We start from the raw sequence: 23,096 nt of genomic DNA on the forward strand, positions 1-23,096 counted from the left end.
AGGAAGCTTGAGAAATCCTTCAAACTGCTCAAGAAGGTACAAATACAGTAAAACAATCAAAGTTGCAGATGTTCACTACTAGATTTGAAAATATGAGGATGCAAGAGAATGAAAATATTGGGGGAATTCTATACCAAAGAATTGTTACAATATGAATCTTCCAAAACAAAGCATGCCCCAAAGGGTCAAGAGACCCCCAACTGAGAAGTAATTGAATAAATTAACGAGTTGAATAATACAAGTCTTTACATGTCTCGTGGAGATATAAAAAACCCCAAAGGTAAACACTTGAAGAAAAGTATTAGACTTATTCTATATCAATCCCTCACAAGGAAATTAAAACAATAAAGTTACAAATGAAAACACTGATTTACTGCAATGAAGTTATGGCATCATAACCTAAAAAAAAACAAACACAAACCATAAAGAAGTTGAGAAAGAATGTAGGGGAAACATGATTACTTCAATTAGCATTGGAAGCCAGAAGGAACTTTCTTTGAGCAAACATTGAGGAGCAAGCTAAGAGAAACTGGAATGTCAAGCTTGATGCCTAAGACGTTAGCTTTGATAGCGGTGCAGAGGCAAACAGCAGCTTCGAGATCGACAAGGCCATCAAGAAGGGAACAGCATGGCTTCACTGGGGGTGAACCAACAGTGGCATTGACTAAGCCAAGCACATTAGCACATACACCTAATTTAAGGGCATCTCTGGGGCACTTGCCTTGTGAAGATGGGGTGCTGGGGTTGGGGTTTGGCTTTGGTTTATGGTTAGGTTTGGTGGGAGGGCATGGGGCAGTAGCACTGACCAAGGAAAAGAAGAGAATGTTGAGTGCCAAAAGGAGGGCCATGGAAGCTGATTGTTTTGAAGCCATTTTGATGTTAGTGGCCTGCTTTCTTGGCTTAGAGATAAAAGTACAAGTGTTTGGGGATGTGGGAGTTGGAGTGAATGGGACGGGGGTTTTATAGTGGTTACAAGAAACTAGTGAGTTATTTTTTTAATGTTGGGTTAATAGATTAAATTGTAGAATAAAATCAAATTAAGGTGGCCGGTGAAGTTTGGATGTTTGTGATCTGTGAGGTGGAAATTAGAACATTGCCATGTTACCACAGCTCCTATAGGATAAATTATATGATTTGATCATCTCAAAAAACTTCTGCGATAAAATATAATTGTAAGTTCCAAAAATAAATTATAATATATTAAAAAAAAACAGTTCTGATTAGTAGATACAGCCCGACAAATCAAGTTGTGACAATATTAACCAATGAAATTTTCGTTTCATCATGGTTGTGTTTTTTTTAATGTTAATTAAGCACAATTATATAGGGTTGAGTTGAAGATGGCAGCTCTCATAATTAAGGTTGATTGAAGATTTTGTGTTTGTAATTGAAAAATGTGCTTACGGGTTTGAATTGAAGCTCTCATAATTAAAGTTGTGACATTCACATTGAATCATGATATTATCGTCTCGAGGAGATAAAAATACACTATAATTATAACTCGTTTGGTGGATATTTTTGGAAACCAATATATATAATTTTTATTTTAAAATTAATAATTGTTAAAAGAAGGGTAGATTATTATGTTTTATAAAAGTTATGTAATTATTACCTATATATTTGTAATTTAGTAATTTTGACATTCTATATTGGTATCTTTTCACTCATGATATATAAAATTTAGTTAAAGGGTTTTATTTTACTTTATAAATAGCTAATATAGAATAATTTATATTAGAATTCTTTTAATGGATATGTTAATCATTTTAGTTTTTAGGTTTTAAAAATTAGTCTTCCTGTCAATAATTTTTAAAGACATAAAATATTATTATCGAAGTAGATTTAGGGAGGTTGGTAGAGGCCTTGACCTCCTTAAAATAGAAAATTTATTATTTTGACCCTTTAAATTTTTAAAATTTTAAATTAATAGAAGTAAAATTGTACATTAACTTCCTACAAATGATAAAAATTTGATTTAATTTTTAAAAATTATATCCTAAAACTTTTTCCCGACTTCGCTTTTGATTATTATACATTCATTCAAATTCAATGGTGAGTTATACAAAATATTCTTTTATGCTATTGAGTAAAAATTAGACATATTCCAAAGTTAAGTTATACATTTAAATTCAAAATTTTACTCAACATTTTAGTGGATTTAAATAAAATATTAAGTTTAAAAATGAATTTGAATAATAAATTAAATTTATTTAAAAATAATCAAATTTAAGTTTTAATATTTAAGGCTGAAATTATGTATAATTGATATTATATGATAACTAAATTATGTAACATCCATGGACGAAAGAAAATATTATATTAATAAATTAATAAAGTAGCACTAAAGTTTCAACTTAAATGAAAAAAAAAACTTATAATATTTGTTCCCATATGAACCGAAGAATGCATTAACCATTAACCATATTTATACTAGTCCTATACGACACCCACTATGTAGATGAGAGAAATTAAAATAATATAAAAATAATAATTATTGATAAAGTTATAAAAATATTATTAATTTTAGGGTAAATTACATCGCAAGTTAATCTAAAACAGCGTTGTTTTTATTCTGGTCATTCTAATTTTTTTTGTCAATTTAGTCATTCTAATTAAGATAATTGCTATTAGAAATTCTATTAATCCACAAACAGATTACTGACGTGGTGTGTATATATATATATATATTACTTTTAACTAAAGCTAAGGATTTCTTTGTAATTAGTCTAAAATAATTTTTTTAGTTTATTTGCAATATAAGACCAACGTTTGTAAGTTTTTTTCTTTTTTAATCTTCTTCTTGTTTGTTTCCTAGAAAAAGTAACAGAGAAAATTGAGGATAGTTTTGACTCTTTTAAAACAACTCAACCCCACTCTTTCCGTCAACTCGACATCATTTCACCGTCTGCCGTCTTGGTTCTAGCCTTGCTGTTTACCCTAGGGTTCTTCTTAGCCATTGGAAATCAAGCTCATCTTGCGAATCCAATTTTCGAAATCAAGCAAGTGTTAACAATCTAGTAATATTTAGTTATTTACACAATCTACTAGATTTACCTTTTTGCCTACGCATTTTTATTATTTAGCCCTTCAGCTAATAGTATAAATAGTAGGCTATCTTCCTCATATTTCACACAACGAAAAACATAGTTTCTACTATTCTTCTCGTCTCCCTCATTCTTTCTTTCTCTACAAACTTTGTTATTTTATTAAAAATTACATTATAGGAAAATGTCTAGAAGTTTGGGTTAGAAGTGGGACCAATTGTGACCCCTCCAAACTTTTTGATAATTGATCCTAATGTAATTTTTCTAGCTGAATTTTTTGACCACCTTTAAACTTATTTTGATCTTATTTCTCGTAAATCTAAAAAGAGCAATATCAATTTAGTTCCATCTTCCTCATTCGAGTGTACGAATCTAGAAGCACTGTGTTAACATTAGGAGACGACATCCATTTCCGATTACACTGATCAGGACAAAATTGCTTCTAAGACAGTGACTTTCCACGGCGCAATATTTATTTATTTATTTTTCCTTATTATTTGTACTTGTCAATGCTAACGTCTTTGTTTTGCAGTAGTAATTTTTCAACACATAATATAATTATTATTATCTAATATTTATTTGAAGAATTTTTATATTTAATAAAGTAATTACTTTAATTTTAAATTATATCAATTTAACCATCCATAATTTTCTAATTTATTGTTGTATAAGGTTGGATCTCTAATTACGTTAACTAATCAAAATTTCATTGAATCAATGTTGTTGTTTTTGTTTTTGTTTTTTTTACGTTAATAAAGTAGAACTATATAGGTTGAGTTGAAGATGCCAGCTCTCAAGAATAAGACCCTGTATCAATTAAAGTTGTTTCAACATTTTGTATTTTCAATTTAATTGCAATAATAATCGAAATACACGTTCTTCCCTTGTACGAATTTAAGTAAACAAATTGTAATTATTGTGACATTATTTCAGGCAACAATAATGGGTTCACGAGTTTGGATTGGTGGCTAGTGGCTTAAGATTCATTAGGGTGTCACCCCAAATATATATAATTAATTTATTTATTTTTTAACTCTAAGCACCATTAATATTTTTAAAATTTTATATTCTATTCATAAATATTAAATTTTGATATTCTATTCATATAAATTATATGGATTAAACTTTTAGTAAATTAAAATATTTAATGATTTGTATTATGAAACAAAATTTAAGTGGGTTTGGATCAGGGGCGAAGTTAGGGGGCTGGCATGGGCCCCGGCCCCATTAAAATATAAATTTGCTCTTTTGGCCCTTAAATTTTTTTTAAAAATTTTAAATTAATAAATGTAAAATTTTAGTTTGTCCCTTAAAATTATAAAAATTCAATTTAATCATTTACAAATTATAAAGATATAAACTATAAAAATTAAAATTTTATCCGCCTCCTAAATATTTATTTTGACTTTGCCCCTAATTTAGATGCGTGGTGGAGTGCGGTGTGCTTAGCTTACTTTTTATCTCATGCTATAATATTTAATCTCACCATCATTGTTGTTTTTACAGTAATTATAGGTAAATGCACCGCATATTCAAACCTACAATTAATTTTCCTTATTTTGATAACAATACAAAAATTTATCGAATTTTAATTTTAATGATATGTTTTGATTTTGATTTTTATTTTACTAAATGATCGGAAATTTTATTGATTAAGGACCTTGAAACAAGGTACAAAAAAGAGAATACCATACAAGTTAAGCACCCAAAAAACACAACGTAAGAGAACCACAATTTCAGCACCTTAAACATCTAAACAACACCCACTCCCTTAACCAATAAATGTGAAATTGATGTGAGGCATGGTTCCCAAGTCAAAATAAAGCATCACCACATCCTCATTCCAATAAGCCATTAAAATTCAATCGTGATTTTTTAAACACCTTAATATTTAGCAATTTCAGCACCTTAATATTTATAGATATTGTCAACTTCACCTTTACTCCTTAAAAATATATAAAAATTCTAGAAAGCTCGAAATTTTTGAAAAGATTTTCATATCTTCAATAACAGAAATCATAAAAATTATAATAAAAATTACAAAAAAAAAAGTCTTTAAAATTTAAAAAAAGAATTATGAGAAATAGAAAGAATTAAGAACGACATTTGTAAGGAAATAGAGCAGTGCTAGAAGCAATGCTACGAGCAATGCTTTATCTCAACACCAAATGCCTTACCTAAAGAGATAATCTTCTATCTCAATACCTCATACAACAAGTGATTATAAACTCTAACAATCAAGTGATTAGTAACCTTACTTTTGCACTTAAGATCTCTCTTTTAATTAGGCTAAAAATCAAGTAATTTATTTGTTTTCACATTCAATACACTCACAATAACAAATTATTCATTGAATGGATAAGTGCTAAATTTCTCGGTACAAAACATATACAAATCTCAAATATTTAAACTAACTTTTGATTTACCAACATATTAAATCAATTACAGTCAATCTTTCTATTAATAAAAAAATATGTTCCTATAAACATTTAACGATTTGGATATCAATTATAGATGAATTTACATACGTCTAAAGTATCAGCAAAGATCACACCTAAAAATTTTGTTCAAAAATTACCCAACACCAAATATAACAAATTATGAGAGTAGTAGAAGACAACTGTGAAAATTGTTAATGACAAGTTGCCTCAACAGAAATCTAAAATTTTCTTATAATGACAAGTTGTATAATATCATCAAATTCCTAAATTTATTGAATACTTCTTATAAAAATATAATTTAAATAATTTTCATTATATATTCTAGTTTTGATGACAAGTTGTATAGTACTATCAAATCATAAGATGTTAGTTTTATTAAATATTTTATAAAAATATAAATAAAATAATGTTTATTATATTGTATTTTTGTATGTTATGTATCATTAAATATTATTTTATATTTATAATATTTTTACTCATGTATTTTAAATTACTGATTACAACTATGTTACTAAGTGTTTAGTATTATGCAAAATTATTAATTTATTATCCATAAATTTTTTAGAATAGGACAAAATTATATAATTATATAGACTAAAAAGATAAAGTAAAAAATATGAGAGACTATTTTGTAATTTTTATAGATTAATAATAATAAAATTATTAATGATTGTCTATCGGTTTAGTTTACCCTTAAAATATTTATTGATTTAAGTTTAAATAAAATAATAATATTACATATTTAAATAAGATAATATTATTAATTTTAAAGAAATTCGATGATTTACTTTCAGCACTCTTGAAGTTTTCACACATAATATTTTGTTAGGTTTTCAATATTTATTTACAGGATCAAACTGTTAAATATTTCTCTTAATTAGTTTTTGATACATCTTAATTAATTAGAATCGGTTTTGTTATCAATTTCATTTTTTATTTTAAGTGAACCGACCATAATTAAGGAAAAGTTCAAACCCTATTGATGGTCGTTGAAACCACCAAATATAAATTCTTATAGTCTATTTAGTTGATAGGGAAAATAAAATAAATAAATGCGTAATATAATAAAATGAAAATAGATTTGAGATTGCAAAATACAAAATTAAATTAAGCGAATAAAATAAATTGGTAAATAAAATATATTAAAGCTTAGCCTTGGTACACTCCAAACTCGAACTGGTCCTAGAAAAAAAAAAGTTTTCCCTTCTAATCAATAAATTGGTTATAGCGATCAAGGATGCCTCAAACCACCAGCTTTTCCTCTTGTTGTCGATTTGGGTATGATTTGCAAATCAACCCTTGTTGAATTTCTAATCACGTGACACATACCCGTAATTTAAGACTTCGACAGTCTTGCGATCTGAAAGACCCAACTCAAATCAACGACCTCAACCATGTGGGTCGTTTAAATCTGATCACTATCTCCCTTGACGGAATCCAACTAGCTTTTTCCAATTGAACACGCTAATTTGTTCGTATGATTTTGAATACAGTAGGGCCGACTCAACTTCCCAACTGTATGCCAAACGATTCCAACCCAACGTGCGCTTTTTGATTTGAAATCAAATCAACTTCAATAGACGAATTTGTACTATCCCATATACTGGAAAGATAGCGAATATTGAATTGCAAAGTATTTAGTGTGGGTTCATATCTCATGATTACTTCGTCGGAGTGATAACTAGACTAAAACTAAAGGGACTTAGTTAATCATGAAATAAATCATGCTAAATGGAGTATGGAAATGACTTTTAATGGAAGTGGTGGTGTAACGCCTCAAGGCCTGGCCTAGAAGTTTTGACCGGATTTCAGAAGTCACATTGATTATTGAAGTGATCGTAGAAAAATTTTAGAAAATGTATTATAAAAAAAAATCTAGTTACAAACATATTTATTTTCCACACTTGAATAAATGTTTTAAAATACTCGAAAACATACATTTGCAGTTTCTAAATTTCAGATCAGCCTAAAATTTGTGAAAAACCCAAAACACAATTCATACCACAGTTCTTAAAAACATTTACATTTCAAAGCTGTCTACCAAAGTAGCAATCCAAAAGATGACTTATTAATTATTTATTATAACGTGACTGTCTAAGACCTCCATATACCGAGTTCAGCAGTGTGAGTTTGACACGATACTAAAAACAGAATTACGAAACTCAAGCCAACAACGAAATAGACTTACATACACAAAGTCAGAAAGTAAACTTGGAACCAACGTCCCAACAGAAAGTAACAACTTAAGCACACCAAGTGTTATTCAGTCAGACAGAATACAATCATATAATCTTTCACTTAAAACATCAAATAGATGCATATGAATGCAGTCAAGTGCATCGATCACACCCCAAAAGAGTTGTTTAAGCTCATCCAACCAAACACACCACAAAGGACCTCGAAAGGCCCATTTAACCCTACACACCATATTTGTGGTCTAAACCGCTTTAATATTAATACGCAGTAGGGCTGACATATATGCAGTACAGTGCAATAAGATAATCCATTGCACAGGCATACTACAGTTTAACTGCCAGATCAGTTAATGGTACGCAGCAAAGCTGACGTACGTGTAGTACAGTGCGGTAAACCGCTGTATGAATAGGTTACAGTAAATCTGCCATATCAGAATAGAATCAGTCTTCCTTTTCTTCACAACTAACCCCAAAATTCTATATACAAGTGCATGTATACTTACAATCTTATAGAAACAATGAACACATCAATAGACAATCAGACAGAAACAAATAAGCACACATACCCAGCTAACCGGGTTTAGGATCAGACATCCCACACAACAGCCACAAATAGCATATAAGTCGAACACACAGACACACTTTCAGATAAAAAACATACACAGAACTAAAGTTGATGACTTAGGACCACATGACTGTGTGCTCTGGCCGTGTGGAAATGCTTAGACGATGTGAGGGTCATCACGCCCGTGTGGGAAGAGGCATACAGTCGTGTGGATGAGGTACACGCCCATGTGGACGAAGGACATAGCTATGTGAACAGGCCTTGTAACTCTCTATCCATTTGTGCTAAAATAGAGTACAAGGTAGATACGGTCGTGTGTCTAAAACACATGCCCCAGTGGGATCCCTAAATCCCCAAATTAGCCACACGACCATGTGGCACCAAATCACCCAACCCTAATTCCCAAACACACACGCCCGTGTACTCAAGGGACACGACCTTATGGAATTCAATAAAAATCCCCAAATCGGACATAAGGCCGTGTGGCACCAAATCTTGCTCGAAAACCCTAATTCCTAATTGCATACGACCATGTGGACCGCCTGTGTAGGGACACATGCCTGTGTGGGGGCACACGCCCTTGTGGCCACTCGCGTGGTCATGAAACCGCACCGAAATTGGCTACCAGGCGTACCTTTGTTGCCGAAATGTTCCCGAATCCATAATTACTTAGAAATGTGGCAAAATCACACCCGATCCTATGTTATTCCACGATAATCGCCCCTTTCGAAAGATCAATTCCACAAGCACACAAAAATTTCCAATTTCACGGAAACAACTACAATTCTTTAACAAAAATTTAGAAGGTTAGAAACCTACACCTGATTCGCGATCAAAGACGTTCAGAACCCGATTCGATGATCAAGAAATTGAAGCTCTTCGAAAACCACAAAACCACCCTATAGCAGGCCAAATTTGCCTAAGCCCAAATCAGACAACCAAAAACCAAAACAGAAAATAAAAGTCCAAATTACAAGGCCCAAACGACCCAAAAACAAAAAAAAAAAACTAAAGGCCCCAAAAGGCCCAATACCCTAAAACCTTAGTGCCGCCCCTAGTCTCTAGCCTCTGCCACCGCCACTCTTTCACCGCTCAACCGTCGCCTGCAAAATCAGCAGTAGAAAAGATATTAGATAGTACCAAAAAATATGAAATATTGTATTGAAATCGGCTATAAAGCCACAGAAAACTCAATGTATTTTTTTTGGACAGTGATTTTGAATACAATAGTAGAGAGAAACACACAAAGAAATCAAAACAACAGATTGAAAGTAAATTTTTTGAGTTCTCTAAGGTATATTTTCATATTGCACATTTGTTTTCAATATAGCAAATATATATTCATATATTTTCGAAATAAGAAAAATTTTACCTTTGTTGCGATCGGAGAAAACGAAATCGAAGGTTTTTTTTTTACTTTTTGGATGTTTTCGTCTCTAACCTGAGCCAAGGGAGGAAAAACGGTCGAAATGACCTTTTTTTGGTGAACTCCAGCAACTGTGAACAGCGGTTGTTGTCGCCGATGGCCGGTGGCCGCAGTGAAGCCTTGGCGGCGCTCGATGGCTGGCTTGGGAATTTTTTAGAGAGAAGAGGTTTTTTTATTTTTTTTAGAGTGGGGTTAAAATGAATTTTTTAAAGGATTATGAGCTTTTACAGGGTGCCAAAACGACGTCGTTTTGGACAATTTCCTTAGGCACCAAAACAACGCCGTTTTTGGCCAACCCGCGCCTTGACCCGATCCGCCCCTAGGATCCGCGTGTTTTCGGTTGTGGGGATATTTGCGCGATCGACCCTTCCGCTTTTGCAGTGCGTTTCAATTTAGTCCTATCCTATTTTCTTTATTTTTTTAATTTTGCCACTTAGTTTTATTTTTGTTTCAATTTGGTCCTTGGACCGTTTTAATGGTCAAGCACCTGAAACAGTGTCATTTTAGGTTCGACCCGATGACCCGACCCAGATCCTCCTAGGATCTGCGTGTTTTTGAAGGGAGGGTCTAATTGCCGCTCTAGTCATTCTGCTTTTTAATTGTTTTTCAATATGGTCCTAATTCCTTTATTTTTTTTAGATTACGCCATTTAATTTTTTTTATTTTCAATTTAGTCCCCCGATTTTCCAAAGAAACTGTTCGTTTAATAGGGTTTGGTATATTTTCCTATTTAGTCCTTATTTTTTTCGCACATTTCTTTTTGGTCCTTTTTTTGTTTTAATAGTTTTTTATTTACAATTTGTCCCCTAAATTTCATTTAAATTTTGATTTTAGTCCTCTATTTATTTACTCATTTATTTTATTACATTTTAGTCCCTTTATTATTTATTTTATTCGATTTACCCTAATATTTCATTTAAATTTTAATTTTATCCTTTACTTATTTAATTTCAACCCTTTTTACAAATTTATTTATTTATTTGTTCATTTATCTATTTATTTATTTTTATTTTTATATTGTTTATATCCTTTTATTTATGCATTTCTTTGTTCATTTATTATTATTGTCATTATTATTTTATCTTTAATTTTTATATTGTTTAATTTTTTTGGCACGACGCATAAAAATGTAAAATTTTGTGGTAATATTTATTATTTTCGGAATTAGAAAAGTCGTGTCCTTAACTTACGGGATATGATTTCTTTTTAAAACTGAATAATCGAATATCCATTTCAAAAATATAAAAACGAGATTCAAATGACGATCAAATGGCGTTTATTCTTGATTTCGAGGATTTAAGGCATTGTGTCCTAACTTACGGGACATGATCCTTTTTTCTCAATTAACATGAAATAAGCCCATTTCAATGAAAATTAATTTAGTTAAGAAATGTTTTAATAAAAGATCGTATTTTAAAATCTCTTCAATTTTTCAATTTTCAACACTGAAAACCCATAAAATATTGGTGGATTGTTGTAGACCGAACCTATTTTTTGGATTGTTGTAGACCGAAAAATATTATTTTAATAAATCAAACATCTTATTAAAATGTTCAAATTACGTGGTGATCCGATCACACCTCATAAAAAGGATTGGTGGCGACTCTCATTTTTTCATTTTTAAAAAAAAATAAAAAGTCGATTTCAAAAAAGGTTTCGACACACCCTTTTCAAAAAGAAAAGATGAAGAAGCAAAAAGAAAACAAAAGAAAGGGAAAAGAAGAGAAAGTCCAGAGAAAAATAAAAAATAAAAATAAAAATAATAAACACCCAGTAAAGAAAATAATTACCCTAAACCTTAAAACCAAAATAAAAATGGTCATTCAAAACACACTTGATGACTCAAACCGAGGACCCAAAGGCACATTAGTACACTACCAACTATTGGATCAGTAGGCCCATTCTGCCATTTAAACGCGTACTTAAACACAATAGCACAACTTACTCACTGACCCTAATTACAAACCTCAAAATTTTTAGCCCAGAATTCGAGGTGCTACAAGGGGAAAGTGAAAAGGAAAGGGACTTGGAAGGTAAACTAGCCAAAATATTGAAATTGGGAAAAAGATTGACAGAATGTCAAATGTTTACTTAAAAGAAATGAAAAGAAAGAAAGGAACTTTTGTATTCAAAAGCCAAGTCTATCCCAGTGGTCATCCCCACTAAGTATTTATATTCAGTTTTAATGCTCAAATTTTAGTTAGATTTTTCTTAAACATTATCATTAAATAATTAAAATTTAAAATTAAATTTAATCTCTCTTTACTTTTTGTTTTAATTTAGCCACTTTTATATTATTTTGAATTTCATTACACGAACTTATTATTCTATAATTAGTCCGAAATAAATATATTAAAAGTATAAATTTATCTTAATATCACCCATCCATATAGGTTTAGATGATAACCATCATTAATGTCTTGAAATCAAAATGTTAAGCAAGTACAAGGAGTCGTTGCCTTTTTTCCAGTTAAATGAGTTTTTAGGTGAAATTACTTGTTAAGTCTCTATTATAGAGATCATTCAAGTTGGTCTCCTTATTACTAAATTAACCAATTTAATTCATATACTATTAAAAAGAACTAAATCAGGTCAAATTTTAATAAAGCTAACACTTACTGTTTACAAAATATATAATTTATTGTTTAACCGAGTTAATAATTTAAAATTTTATATTGTTCTATAAATGAAATCTTTTCTTTAGATTTAAAAGACAAATGAAAAATTAATATTATCTTTTTCATAATAAATATTAAACAGTTAAAATTTGGCTACATTAATTTTTTAATATAGAGATAAAATTGATCCATTTAAAATAGTCCTATCTCAAGATTTGAAAATTGTAACAGCCTAATTTTCAGTGGTGTCGGAACAGTGATTAGAGTCACTAAATCCGAGGGTTTAAAAGGCAAATAGACCCAAGGTATATTTGGACTGGACGGCAAGAGCATTAAATCACCAAGAAAATAAGGGAATTAAGGGCGAAATTGCAAAATTTACTTAATAAAGCTAGGACTAAAGTGAAATTATCTAGATTTCTCTTTATTTTTCTGCATTCTCATCAGCAAAAACACCATGGAAGAGTTTCCTTAAGCTGGTTTTTCATATTTTTACTGCAAGTAAGTTCAATTCTTGATTATTTCTTGAAATTTTTGTGTTTTTGTGACTTTTACAACTAGGTCCATTTGTTGAATTCATTAGTTCTTGATTCTATGAAAGAAATTAAAAGTTTATATGAATATGTGCTGGAAGTATATGATGATTTGACATAGAATTAGAGCTTTAAATTGTTTATATGCTGATTTTATTGACAGAATTGAATAGAAAGTGAATGTTTGAGACCTAAATTGTAAAAGAGTTTGAAGTTAGAGTTTTATGTGGAAATTCTGAATTTCAATAGTTATGAAATAACTTATAATGTCTAGGAAAAGTATTAATTGAGAAAATTAATTTAATTGAGGGGTTAATTAAGTAAGGACTGAATTGTATGAACTGTGAAATTTGGGGCAGAATGAAAATCAACATTTTACACTAAAACAGTTTTGGACAGCAGCAATAGTCTAACTTTGAAAAATCTCCAAAAATTGTAGAAATCTAATTAGAGGATGAATAAAATATGAAATTAAAGTTTATTGAGTCTAGTTTCTTATAGATAGAAGAAACGGTGTAAGCAATGGAATTGTAAATCATGAGATATAATAAGTTTTGTGAGACAATGTCAGAATGATTTTGGGTTCCCCTGTTCTGACTTTGGAAAATCATCAAAAATTGGATAAAAATAATTAAGGGATTAAATTTAAATGTTTAAAATCCTTAAAGAGTCTATTTTCAATAGAAATAAGCAGGACATCATCCGAATCTCGTACAATGAGATAATTAATTCTTAGTGAAGAAAGGTCGGAACTGTCAGACAGCAGAACAGGGGAAACTTTAAAGAATAAACTGTACTTATTGGCTAAACCAAAAATTATGAAAATTTTATGGTAATAAGATAAGTAAGTCTAGTTTTAGGGAAAATTTGAGGATCTTAATTTTGAGTTCTGTAGCTTAAGATATAAATAATTTAGTAACTATGACGCAAATGGACAGTTTTGAATATACATAAGTAAATAGTAAAATTATTGATAATGTTACTTGTTGCATGTTATATAAATTAAGGATGTGGAATGGAGAGGAGGAGGAGGAAAATATGTATGAATATTCAGCTAGCATGGCTAATTTGTATGTTTTAGACTCATGGACTAAATTGAATAAAAGTAAAATTTTATGGGCAATTTTGTAAAAAAAAAGTTAGAAATGACCAATTTGCATGAAATGGATTATTTTATTATTTAAATTACAAAATTGAATGAAATTATTAATTTAGCTCAAGATCAGGGAAAAACATGTTTTAAGGATTAAATTGAAAAGTGTTGAAATTTTGGAAAATTCTGACATTTTATAGAACTTATAGGTTGTTATCAATTTGTGTGAGAATAACGGCTGGAAATAAGGATTAAATTGCAATAATTTTATTTTATTTTAACCTAAGGATGAAATCGTCATTAATTAAAAGTTTAGGGGTAAAATGATAATTTTGTTTAGAGCATTAGTTGAATGTATTATAACATGAAATAAATGAAAACGACGATCAAATTTCTTTATAAAGATCCAGATGACTTGAATCGAGACTTGAACGTGGAAAAGAAAAGATATCAGATTAATGAAATATCTGATAAATGAATCGGTAACTCCGATAATGCTCTGTAACTCTATTCCGGTGACGGATTCGGGTTAGGGGCGTTACAAAAATCGTAATAGTGATAAACATATGAAAAGAAGAAACAAACATAATAAAAATATAAAATTTATTACCATAACTACATACAATACACCCCATCCCCCAAAGGAAAACACTTGAAGAAAGGTATTAGACGTATTCAATATCAATCTTCCACAAGAAAATTAAAACAACAAAGATACAAATAAAGACATTGTTTTGATACAAATAAGGGAAACCATAACTTTCAAAAACCAAACACAAATAGAAAAATGAAAAAGAATGTAGGGAGAGTGATGACTTAAATTAGCATTGGAAGCCAGTAGGAACATTCCTTGAGCAAACGTTGAGAAGCAAGCTGAGGGAAACTGGGACATTAAGTTTGAGGCCTAAGAAGTTAGCTCTGATAGCGGTGCAAAGGCAAGCGGCAGCTTCAAGGTCAATGAGGCCATTGAGAAGGGAACAACATGGCATCACTGGGGGTGAACCAACAGTGACATTGACTAAGCTAAGCACATTGGCACATACACCTAATTTAAGAGCATCCCTGGGGCACCTTCCTCGTGCAGATGGAGTGGGGGTGGGGGTGAGATTAGAGCTGGAAGAAGAGCAAGATCGACAAGTAGCACTGACTAGGGAAAAGAAAAGAATGTTGAGTGCTAGAAAGAGGGCCATGGAAGCTGATCTTTTTGAAGCCATTTTGGTCTTCTCTTAAAACCCTAGTGGCTTGCTTTCTTAGCTTTAGAGTTAAAAAAGTAAAAGTGTTTGAGGATGGGGAACTTTGGAGCAAAGGGAGGTGGTTTTATAGTGTTAACAAGAAGGGCTAGTGGACGTTTTTTTAATGCTAGGCTAATTCATCAAATTGTAAAACAAAATCAATTAGAGGTGGCTGGTGAAGTTTGGATGTTTGTGATGATCGTGAGGTGGAACTTAACACATTGTGCCATGGTTCACGAAGAATTAATGATTGTTAAATCTTGCTTGTTTTAGTTTTAATCTACACTACATTTATGTAGATTTTTTTATAGAATCAAAGTTTTCTAAATATATGTTTTATGGTACTAAGAAATTAAATAAATGGTAAATTAATTACCTCCAAAGTTATTAAATTATCAATAAATTTACGTTTTGGTCACTCAACTTCAAAGAGTTATGAAATGATCATTGAACTATTCAAAAAAATTTATTTAAGTCAATGGGTTGATAAGTTTTTTTTTTTTTTAGTTCAGCTAGCAAGCTCTAAGCAACGATTCGATGATTCGTACAATGGATCAGTACCATCGAAGAGTAGAAAAATATATCTTAGATTCAACTTGATTTGATGGCCAGTGTCGGAAATTGGAGAAAAAAATTATTTAAATTTTGATTCGCTGATTATAACGTTCAAAGTTGTTTCATTAAAATGAAAAACTAAACTATAGAAGAGAAAGGAAAGAAGAGATTTCGATTGGTGCAATAGTGCAATCGAAAAAAGTCATCCAATAGTAATTTAATAGCCCAATGACATAAATGAAAACTTTCGAATAGTTCAGTAACTATTTTATAACTTTTTAAAGTTGAGTGACCAAAATATAAACTTACTAATAATGTAATGACCTTAAGTGTAGTTCACCCTTAAATTAAATTATTGGTTTGCATTTAATGTATTATTATGGTATAAATTCAATCCATGTGTTTTAATCTCATTAATAGTTGAACATATCGGTAAAACAAATAATTTTCAGATTAAGGATTTGACCTTATCAATGATGATTAAGGATAAAACAAATTTTTATCTACTTAATAATCATATATTATCATATAGTTAAGTATCGAAACCTGCTAATCATGCATCTATTAGTTTGTGGACATATAAACTTATTTTTTTTAATAATTTCACTATAGATTTCGATTGTACATGCTCTTTTTTAACACAATACTTAAAATTATTCATAGTCTCTCCCCAATCCATAGATAGAAGGATAAGCGCACTGAAACCCACGTCCTTCTGTATTGACAATGTCGTAACCATTTTTTTAGAAAAACGGGAATCGACTTGGATTTTGAAAATGAAAACGAACAGAGGTGTAATATCCCGAATTAAGGCCTAATCGGAATAGTGGTTTCGTGACCACAAATCCAAGATAAAAAAATAATTATTTTAAATTTTTTTTTGAGGTTTATGATATGATTGCATGATTGTGTGAAAATTTCGTGATGAAATTCTATGCATAAAGTGCTTAAGTTGAAATTAGGGACAAAATCGAATAAGTTGCAAAACTTGGATTCTAGAAGTTTTTAGTATGAAATTGCTTTGAAATATTAATTAGGAGGTCTTAAATGGCAATTTGACCAATTTTAAGTTCATGGACAAAATTAGGACATGGAAGGAATTTTTGGAAAGTTTAGTAGTAAGGGCATTTTGGTCATTTGGATATTAAATGAAATAAAAATAGGAAAAATAACCCAAAATGATCATCTTCTCCATATTGTTCTGCCGATTTTTGCTCTCCTCCATAGCTGGGGTTTCTTCAACTTTCAAACTTCACAGTAAGTGATTTCAAGCCCCGTTTTTAATGATTTTTATGTTTTTGAAATCCCGGTAGCTCGATTTAGCTTATGTTAACAATAATTCAACCTATGGTTCATATTTGGAAAAATACCCATAGGTGAAATTTGTGTATTTTGGTGTTTTATGACAGAATATGAGGTTTTAAATTTTGTTAGACAACTTGTGCTACTCGGTTTTGAGTGAAAACGAGTAAAAAGGCTTAATCGGTAAAAAATATTTAGTAGTCATAAATACATGTTAGAGTGAGAATTTGATGTTTCCATAGAAGGGAAAAATGATCAGCATGTCATAAAACATAATAAGGGATGAAGTTTAATTCCCGAGCCTAGGGGCAAAAGTGTAATTATACAAAAGTTTAGGGGTAAAATGGTAATTTTGCCAAAGTTCGTATTAAGGACTGTTTTAATGAATGTATGTATTAAATAAGATTAATTTGGTATTATAGATCAAGAGAAACGAGATTCAAGTCGTGATCGGGGAAAAACAAAGTTTACGAGGAATAGGCTCGATTGTTAAAAATTTTGTACCGAGGTAAGTTCATGTGTAAATAAGGTAGCATAATTGTTATTTTAAGTTATTGATGTTAAATATATGATATGCTGATTTTTATCATGAAATATATGCTTTGTGGTTATTTTGAATAAAATGCAAATTAAGTGTATTATTTGTTAAATATAAAGTGCTACCGAGTATTGGTTTGGTATTTTACGGAAGATGGCAAGGAGACGTGTTCGAGGAAAATCCCGTTTGAACCTTAGGAATAGATTAGGATACAAGTGACATGTCACTAGGATGGTTGAACATCCGAACTCGTTGAGTTGAGTCCGAGTTCACTTATGGATGTGGAATGTCCGAACTCGTTGAGTTGAGTCCGAGTTCGTGAGATGTAACTAGGCATCCGAACTCGTTGAGTTGAGTCCGAGTTCACTTATGGATGCGAACGCCCGAGCTCGTTGAGTTGAGTCCGAGTTCACTTATGGGCGGGTTACATGGTAGCTTGGCTACAAATATGGCACTTATGTGCAAATTATCCATGTATCCGAAGTTATATTCGATGTGTTCAACGGGTAAAATTTCTAGTGAAATGGAAGAACACTTAAGATGCAAGTGACGATTGGTAAGTATTGTGAAATGGACACTTTGGACAGGTATGTACTTAACCCTCGGGTTGAAAATAGATACAACAACGATAAGGTGGTAAGATGATGAATGATGTTTAAAAATGTGATATATGTTTTGGTGATACCATGCTAAGATTGTTTGGTATAATTGTATGGTTATGTTACTTGTTATTTGCATATGAACTTACTAAGCATTTATGCTTACTCCTCCTTTTCGTTCATTGTAGTTTTAACAAGCCGGCTTGAGAATTGGGATAGGTCAAGACTCGTTCACACTACTCAAGGCCTAAATTGGTAAAATGGCTTGTGTGTTTTGAATGTGGCATGTATGGCAAAATACTCACTTTGTGTAAATGATCTTATGATATGGCTATGGTTTGGAAAGACAAGGGTTTGGAAATGATTAGCCATTGGAATGGCCAGTCTAAGTCATATTTGATGTTATGTATGTTTAAAATGCTATTTAGTTCATGAAAATCCTTAGTAAAGTGAAATTTGCCATAAAACAGAATCTGACAACAGCAGTGATGTAAATTTGAAAAATCACTAAAAATGGTAGAAATGGAATTAAATGATGAGTAAGTTATGAAATTTAATCTTAATGAGTCTATTTTCATATGGATTGAAAAAAACAGGTATATGAATTATAATTTATGAGATATTTGAATTTTTGTGAAACAGGGCCAGAGTGATTTCTGGATCCCCTGTTCTGATTTTATAAATTCACCATAAATTGTACCAAAATAATTAGGTGGTGTATTTTATATTCTTAGAATCCTTATTGAGTCTAGTTTCAGGAGATACAAACGGCATATTTATTGAAACTCTGTACAGGGAGATATATGATTTGTAATACACAGAGGTCAGAGCAGTCGAACCCTGAAACAGGGGATACTTTAACTAATAAACTGTACTAATTGGCCCAACCAAAAATTCTAGAAAAAAATTAGTAGATAGATATATGAGTCTAGTTTAAGGTAAAATTTACGGAATTGGATTTCGAGTTTCGGAACTCGAGATATGAATTTTTAAGTAACTGTGACGCAGTTGGACAGCTTGTCCGAATTTGTTTAAATGCTCAAATAAGTTTAGTAATGCCCCGTGCTCGACTCCGACGACGGTCTTGGGCGTGGGGGCGTTACAAGAGGAGTCACCACCAATCCTTTTTGATTAGGTGTGATCGGGTCACCTTTAAATTAACCATTTTAATAAAAGTTAAGATTTATCAAAATGATAATTTTGGGTCTACGAAAATCAAAAAATGAGTTCGGGAGTCGGTTACACATGAGGAAGGATTAGCACCCTCGATACGCCCAAAATTGGTACCTAGTTGATTAATTAATGTCTTAAGATCGAAGATTGAAAACTTTGAAGACTTTTGAAATACGATCCTTCTTTGTAAAAAGCTCAGGTGATAAAGACCTTCTCGTCTCAAAATATGAAATGTCATATCCAGTAAGTTAGGACATGATATCTTAAATTTCCGAGAGCGAGCTTGCCTTTTATAAAATCTGTGTATTTTATTAAAAGGGTATTCGATTATTTAGAGTAAACGAGAGAAGTCGAAACCCAGTAAGTTAGGGCATGTTTTCCCGAATTTTCGAACACCGAATATTGTCTTTATTTCAAAACAAATTCTTATTTCGAGATGACAAAAAGTCATACCCGGTAAGTTAGGGCACAACACTTCGCATCTTCGAGAATAAGCATTTTTCAAAACTCGTATAGCGATTTAAAATAGTAATCCGTTATTTAGGTTAAATGAAAAAAAATCGAAACCCAGTAAGTTAGGGCACGATTGTCTCGAATTACCAAATACGGAATATCACTTTTATGAAAGAATTATTTTAAGGTATCAAGTAAAAAAATATAATGTGATTTATTGAAAAAATAAAAAACCAAATCGTGGTGCTAATACACAATAATAAGTGCGACAGTATCAATAACAATGGTATAAGTGATTATAAAAGGATGAAAGCAAGGCTAGCAATATAGAAATATAAAACACAAGCATAAGGCAAATGAAATGATCGAATAAAAATAAATAAAGCATGGCAAAATAAAATGACAATGATGACGAAAACGATAACAAAAAAAAAATATAAATAATAATAGCATAAAATGATAATAATATATGTGGTATTAAAATATATACGTGATAATAGAAATGTAACGACCCGAATTTTACCGTTACCGAAAAAGTGTATTTTTGGGTCTCCGTTTCTGAAAAATGGATTCGTAAATATTTATTAAAAATATTTACTAAGTAAAATGAGTGGTTAATTAGAGTTTAATTAAGTGAATTTAATTTAATTAATAGTAATTAAGAAAAGGGACTAAATTGAATAAGGGTAAAAGTTGAATTATAGATTAAAAGAAAATAAAAAGGATTAAAAGGAAATTATACAAAAGTATAAATTGAGGCGGTTTACCGTGAAGAAAATCTAAGATTTTTTTATGTTTAGTATATTATTATATTATTATATTATTATATATTAAAGATATTTTATGTTTTAATTATATTATATTATATTATATTATATTATATTATATTATATAAACTAAAGAAACTAAAGAAACAAAAGAAAGGAAATAGAAACAGAATGAAACGAAAGAGAGCAGGGGAGAAAAGAAAGAAAGAAAGGAGAAAAGAGAAAATTTAAGGTTTGAAGCTTTAAGCTTTAATAGGTAAGTTAATCAAGCCCTTTTACTTAATTTTGATGTTTTAGAAGTTTTAGAACAAAGTTTTGATGAAATTAAGTTGATATTTTGATAGTTATTAGATTTCTAGATATTTTCCATGTTAAATAAAATGATGAATTAAGGGCTAATTTGATAGAAATTCAAGTTAAAAATGATACAAGGATTGAATTGTAAAGTGATTCATAAGTTTTATGCTTTAAGGACTAAATTGAAAGAATTTTAAAATTATGATTTTATGATGAAAAATAGATAATTATGTCTAATTTTGGTTAAAAATTGAGTAGAAATAATGTAGCACCCCGAACCCGACCCAGAAGTTATGGCCGAATCCGGCATGCCACATCAAAAACGTAAAAAAAAAAATTCCATTCTAAGTCTAGAAAATCGTACTCGATGTTCAAAAGATTAATTCATTAAGGGTTAAAGTGAATGGAAGCTGTGCACCAGGTAGGAAACCGGAAAAGAGGTGGTGAGTCCATCGGACTGCTTAAGTACCAACCTCCCTTCGGATCCAATCCTAGACATGCATACCGCCATTGCCACACCTTAACGTCATGGATATTTCTAGGAAACCGATTCGATTAAGTTATTTTTAGGAAAAGTGATTAATTTTGGAAAATACTTTCATTGCGGAAGCTTTGCTTGTTGTCGTGTTATTTTGAAATCAACTGTTGTTTTTGAAAACGCGCCCTAAAGCTATCTAATTTCAACAGTTAAAATAACTATTACCTATCTTAGTAATACATATTAAAAACCATCAAAAATAAATAAGCGGCCTTATTACATTTAAAAGCCCAAAACCTCAAACGTAATTAAAAGGATGTCCAGTTCACGGATGAAAATCAAACTTTCGAGCGGTGGCCACTCAATTCCCTCATAGCTCCAAGCCCACTATGGTTGGGGATTTCCTGCATGGATGAAAATAAAAGGGGTGAGTTTGGGGAAACTCAGTGTGTAAGGAAAACCCATTCAAAGCCCAAGTCAGCTCAAGCCCTATTGAGCCTAAGCCCATTCAGGTAACAGTGGTACTGGGCCAGAGCCCTTTTCAGATTATAATAAACTAGGCCTTAGCCCTTATTCAGATAACAAGATGGCCCATAGGCCCATTTCAAAATACATGCAACATCGGTAAACATATGCAAGCCCATTTGGGAGACTACTCAACCCACCAACCACTACACTCTACCCGTACCACCATACACTCCATGTGGGGAATAGCTCAACCCACCCAAATTTAACACTCCACGATTCTTGACTTTCTTTGCTCGATTATCGAAGAATTGAGGCAAAGCCTCCAAGACGTGGACAAGCCACTTTCAAGACTTCCTCCGTCAATATCCCAATCCCATGCATCGATAATAACAACATGGCATGCAATAAATAACAAAGATCAAACATGCATTTAGGTCAATTTAACCCTAGGGGTATTTGGTAATTTATCTACTAGGGGTAAAAGCGTAAATTTTCCACTTTTAAAGGTATTTCAGTAATTTATCTATTTTAGGGTTTTTCATGCATATTCCTACTTTTCACGTACTAACGAATCACGCATCGAGGGTTCTTACCGAATTGGGCCCGATTGACCCATCATTCCAATTTTGGCCCATTAAGCCCAAAAATATCGAGGACATAGAAATCATGCACTTTGCAGTCCAAACATTGCAGCTTACCAAAAACATTAATCGATTTACCTCACGAGCATTCGCAGACACTCGCAAATCTACAAAATACCGTTTTGGCATTTTGGCTTTTCGCTTTTGCCGATCTAGACTAAGAAAGAGGGTGTTAGTTACACACATTTATGACGATATCTTGACGAGATCCACACACGAACCGCCTACAATTGGATTACTAACACGTTAATCTAACTATTCAAATACAAACTACGATTAACCCCTTACAATATTCGCCAACCACACCTACAGATCATAGTAAGCTTATAAGAAATCAATAAGCAACTCATTAACAAATTTTTGTCAATGTTTACCACATAATCATAATTTCACTGCAAGCTGTCTTCCTGAGCAACAGTCACTAAATCATTTATAACCGGAGCTACGAAACTCCAAATCAAGTTCCGTTAATTTTCCCTGAAAATAGACTCATATATCTTATATCCATAAAATTTTCAGAATTTTTGGTTTAGCCAATCAATACCAGAAATTTCTCAAAGTTTCCCATGTTTCACTGTTTGACTAATCTGACCACCCTTCATTACGAATCAAATTTCTCATTGTACAGAATTCGAAATATGTTCTTGTTTATTTCATTAGAAACTAGACTCAATAAGC

At 31.2% G+C, this 23,096-nt stretch overlaps 2 protein-coding genes across 2 annotated transcripts; both read right to left on the reverse strand.

The window, feature by feature from the left end:
* Positions 1 to 156: 156 nt before the first annotated feature.
* On the reverse strand, positions 157 to 929 carry LOC108452128 (14 kDa proline-rich protein DC2.15-like). Its single transcript, XM_017749877.2, has one exon. It carries the CDS (start codon positions 870 to 872, stop codon positions 468 to 470), a length of 405 nt encoding a protein of 134 aa, XP_017605366.1. The 5' UTR covers positions 873 to 929; the 3' UTR covers positions 157 to 467.
* Positions 930 to 14,736: 13,807 nt separating this feature from the next.
* Positions 14,737 to 15,162, reverse strand: LOC108452495 (14 kDa proline-rich protein DC2.15-like). The gene has a single exon (XM_017750290.2). The coding sequence runs from the start codon at positions 15,127 to 15,129 to the stop codon at positions 14,737 to 14,739; it is 393 nt and encodes a 130-aa protein (XP_017605779.1). The 5' UTR covers positions 15,130 to 15,162.
* Positions 15,163 to 23,096: the final 7,934 nt, after the last annotated feature.

Source organism: Gossypium arboreum, chromosome 11 (genome assembly GCF_025698485.1).
Source record: "Gossypium arboreum isolate Shixiya-1 chromosome 11, ASM2569848v2, whole genome shotgun sequence".
NCBI classification, from domain to species: Eukaryota; Viridiplantae; Streptophyta; class Magnoliopsida; order Malvales; family Malvaceae; genus Gossypium; species Gossypium arboreum.

Coding starts and splice junctions, on each gene's coding strand:
- LOC108452495 (XM_017750290.2), bottom strand. CDS start 15,129: ATGGCTTCAAAAAGATCAGCTTCCATGGCCCTCTTTCTAGCACTCAAC.
- LOC108452128 (XM_017749877.2), bottom strand. CDS start 872: ATGGCTTCAAAACAATCAGCTTCCATGGCCCTCCTTTTGGCACTCAAC.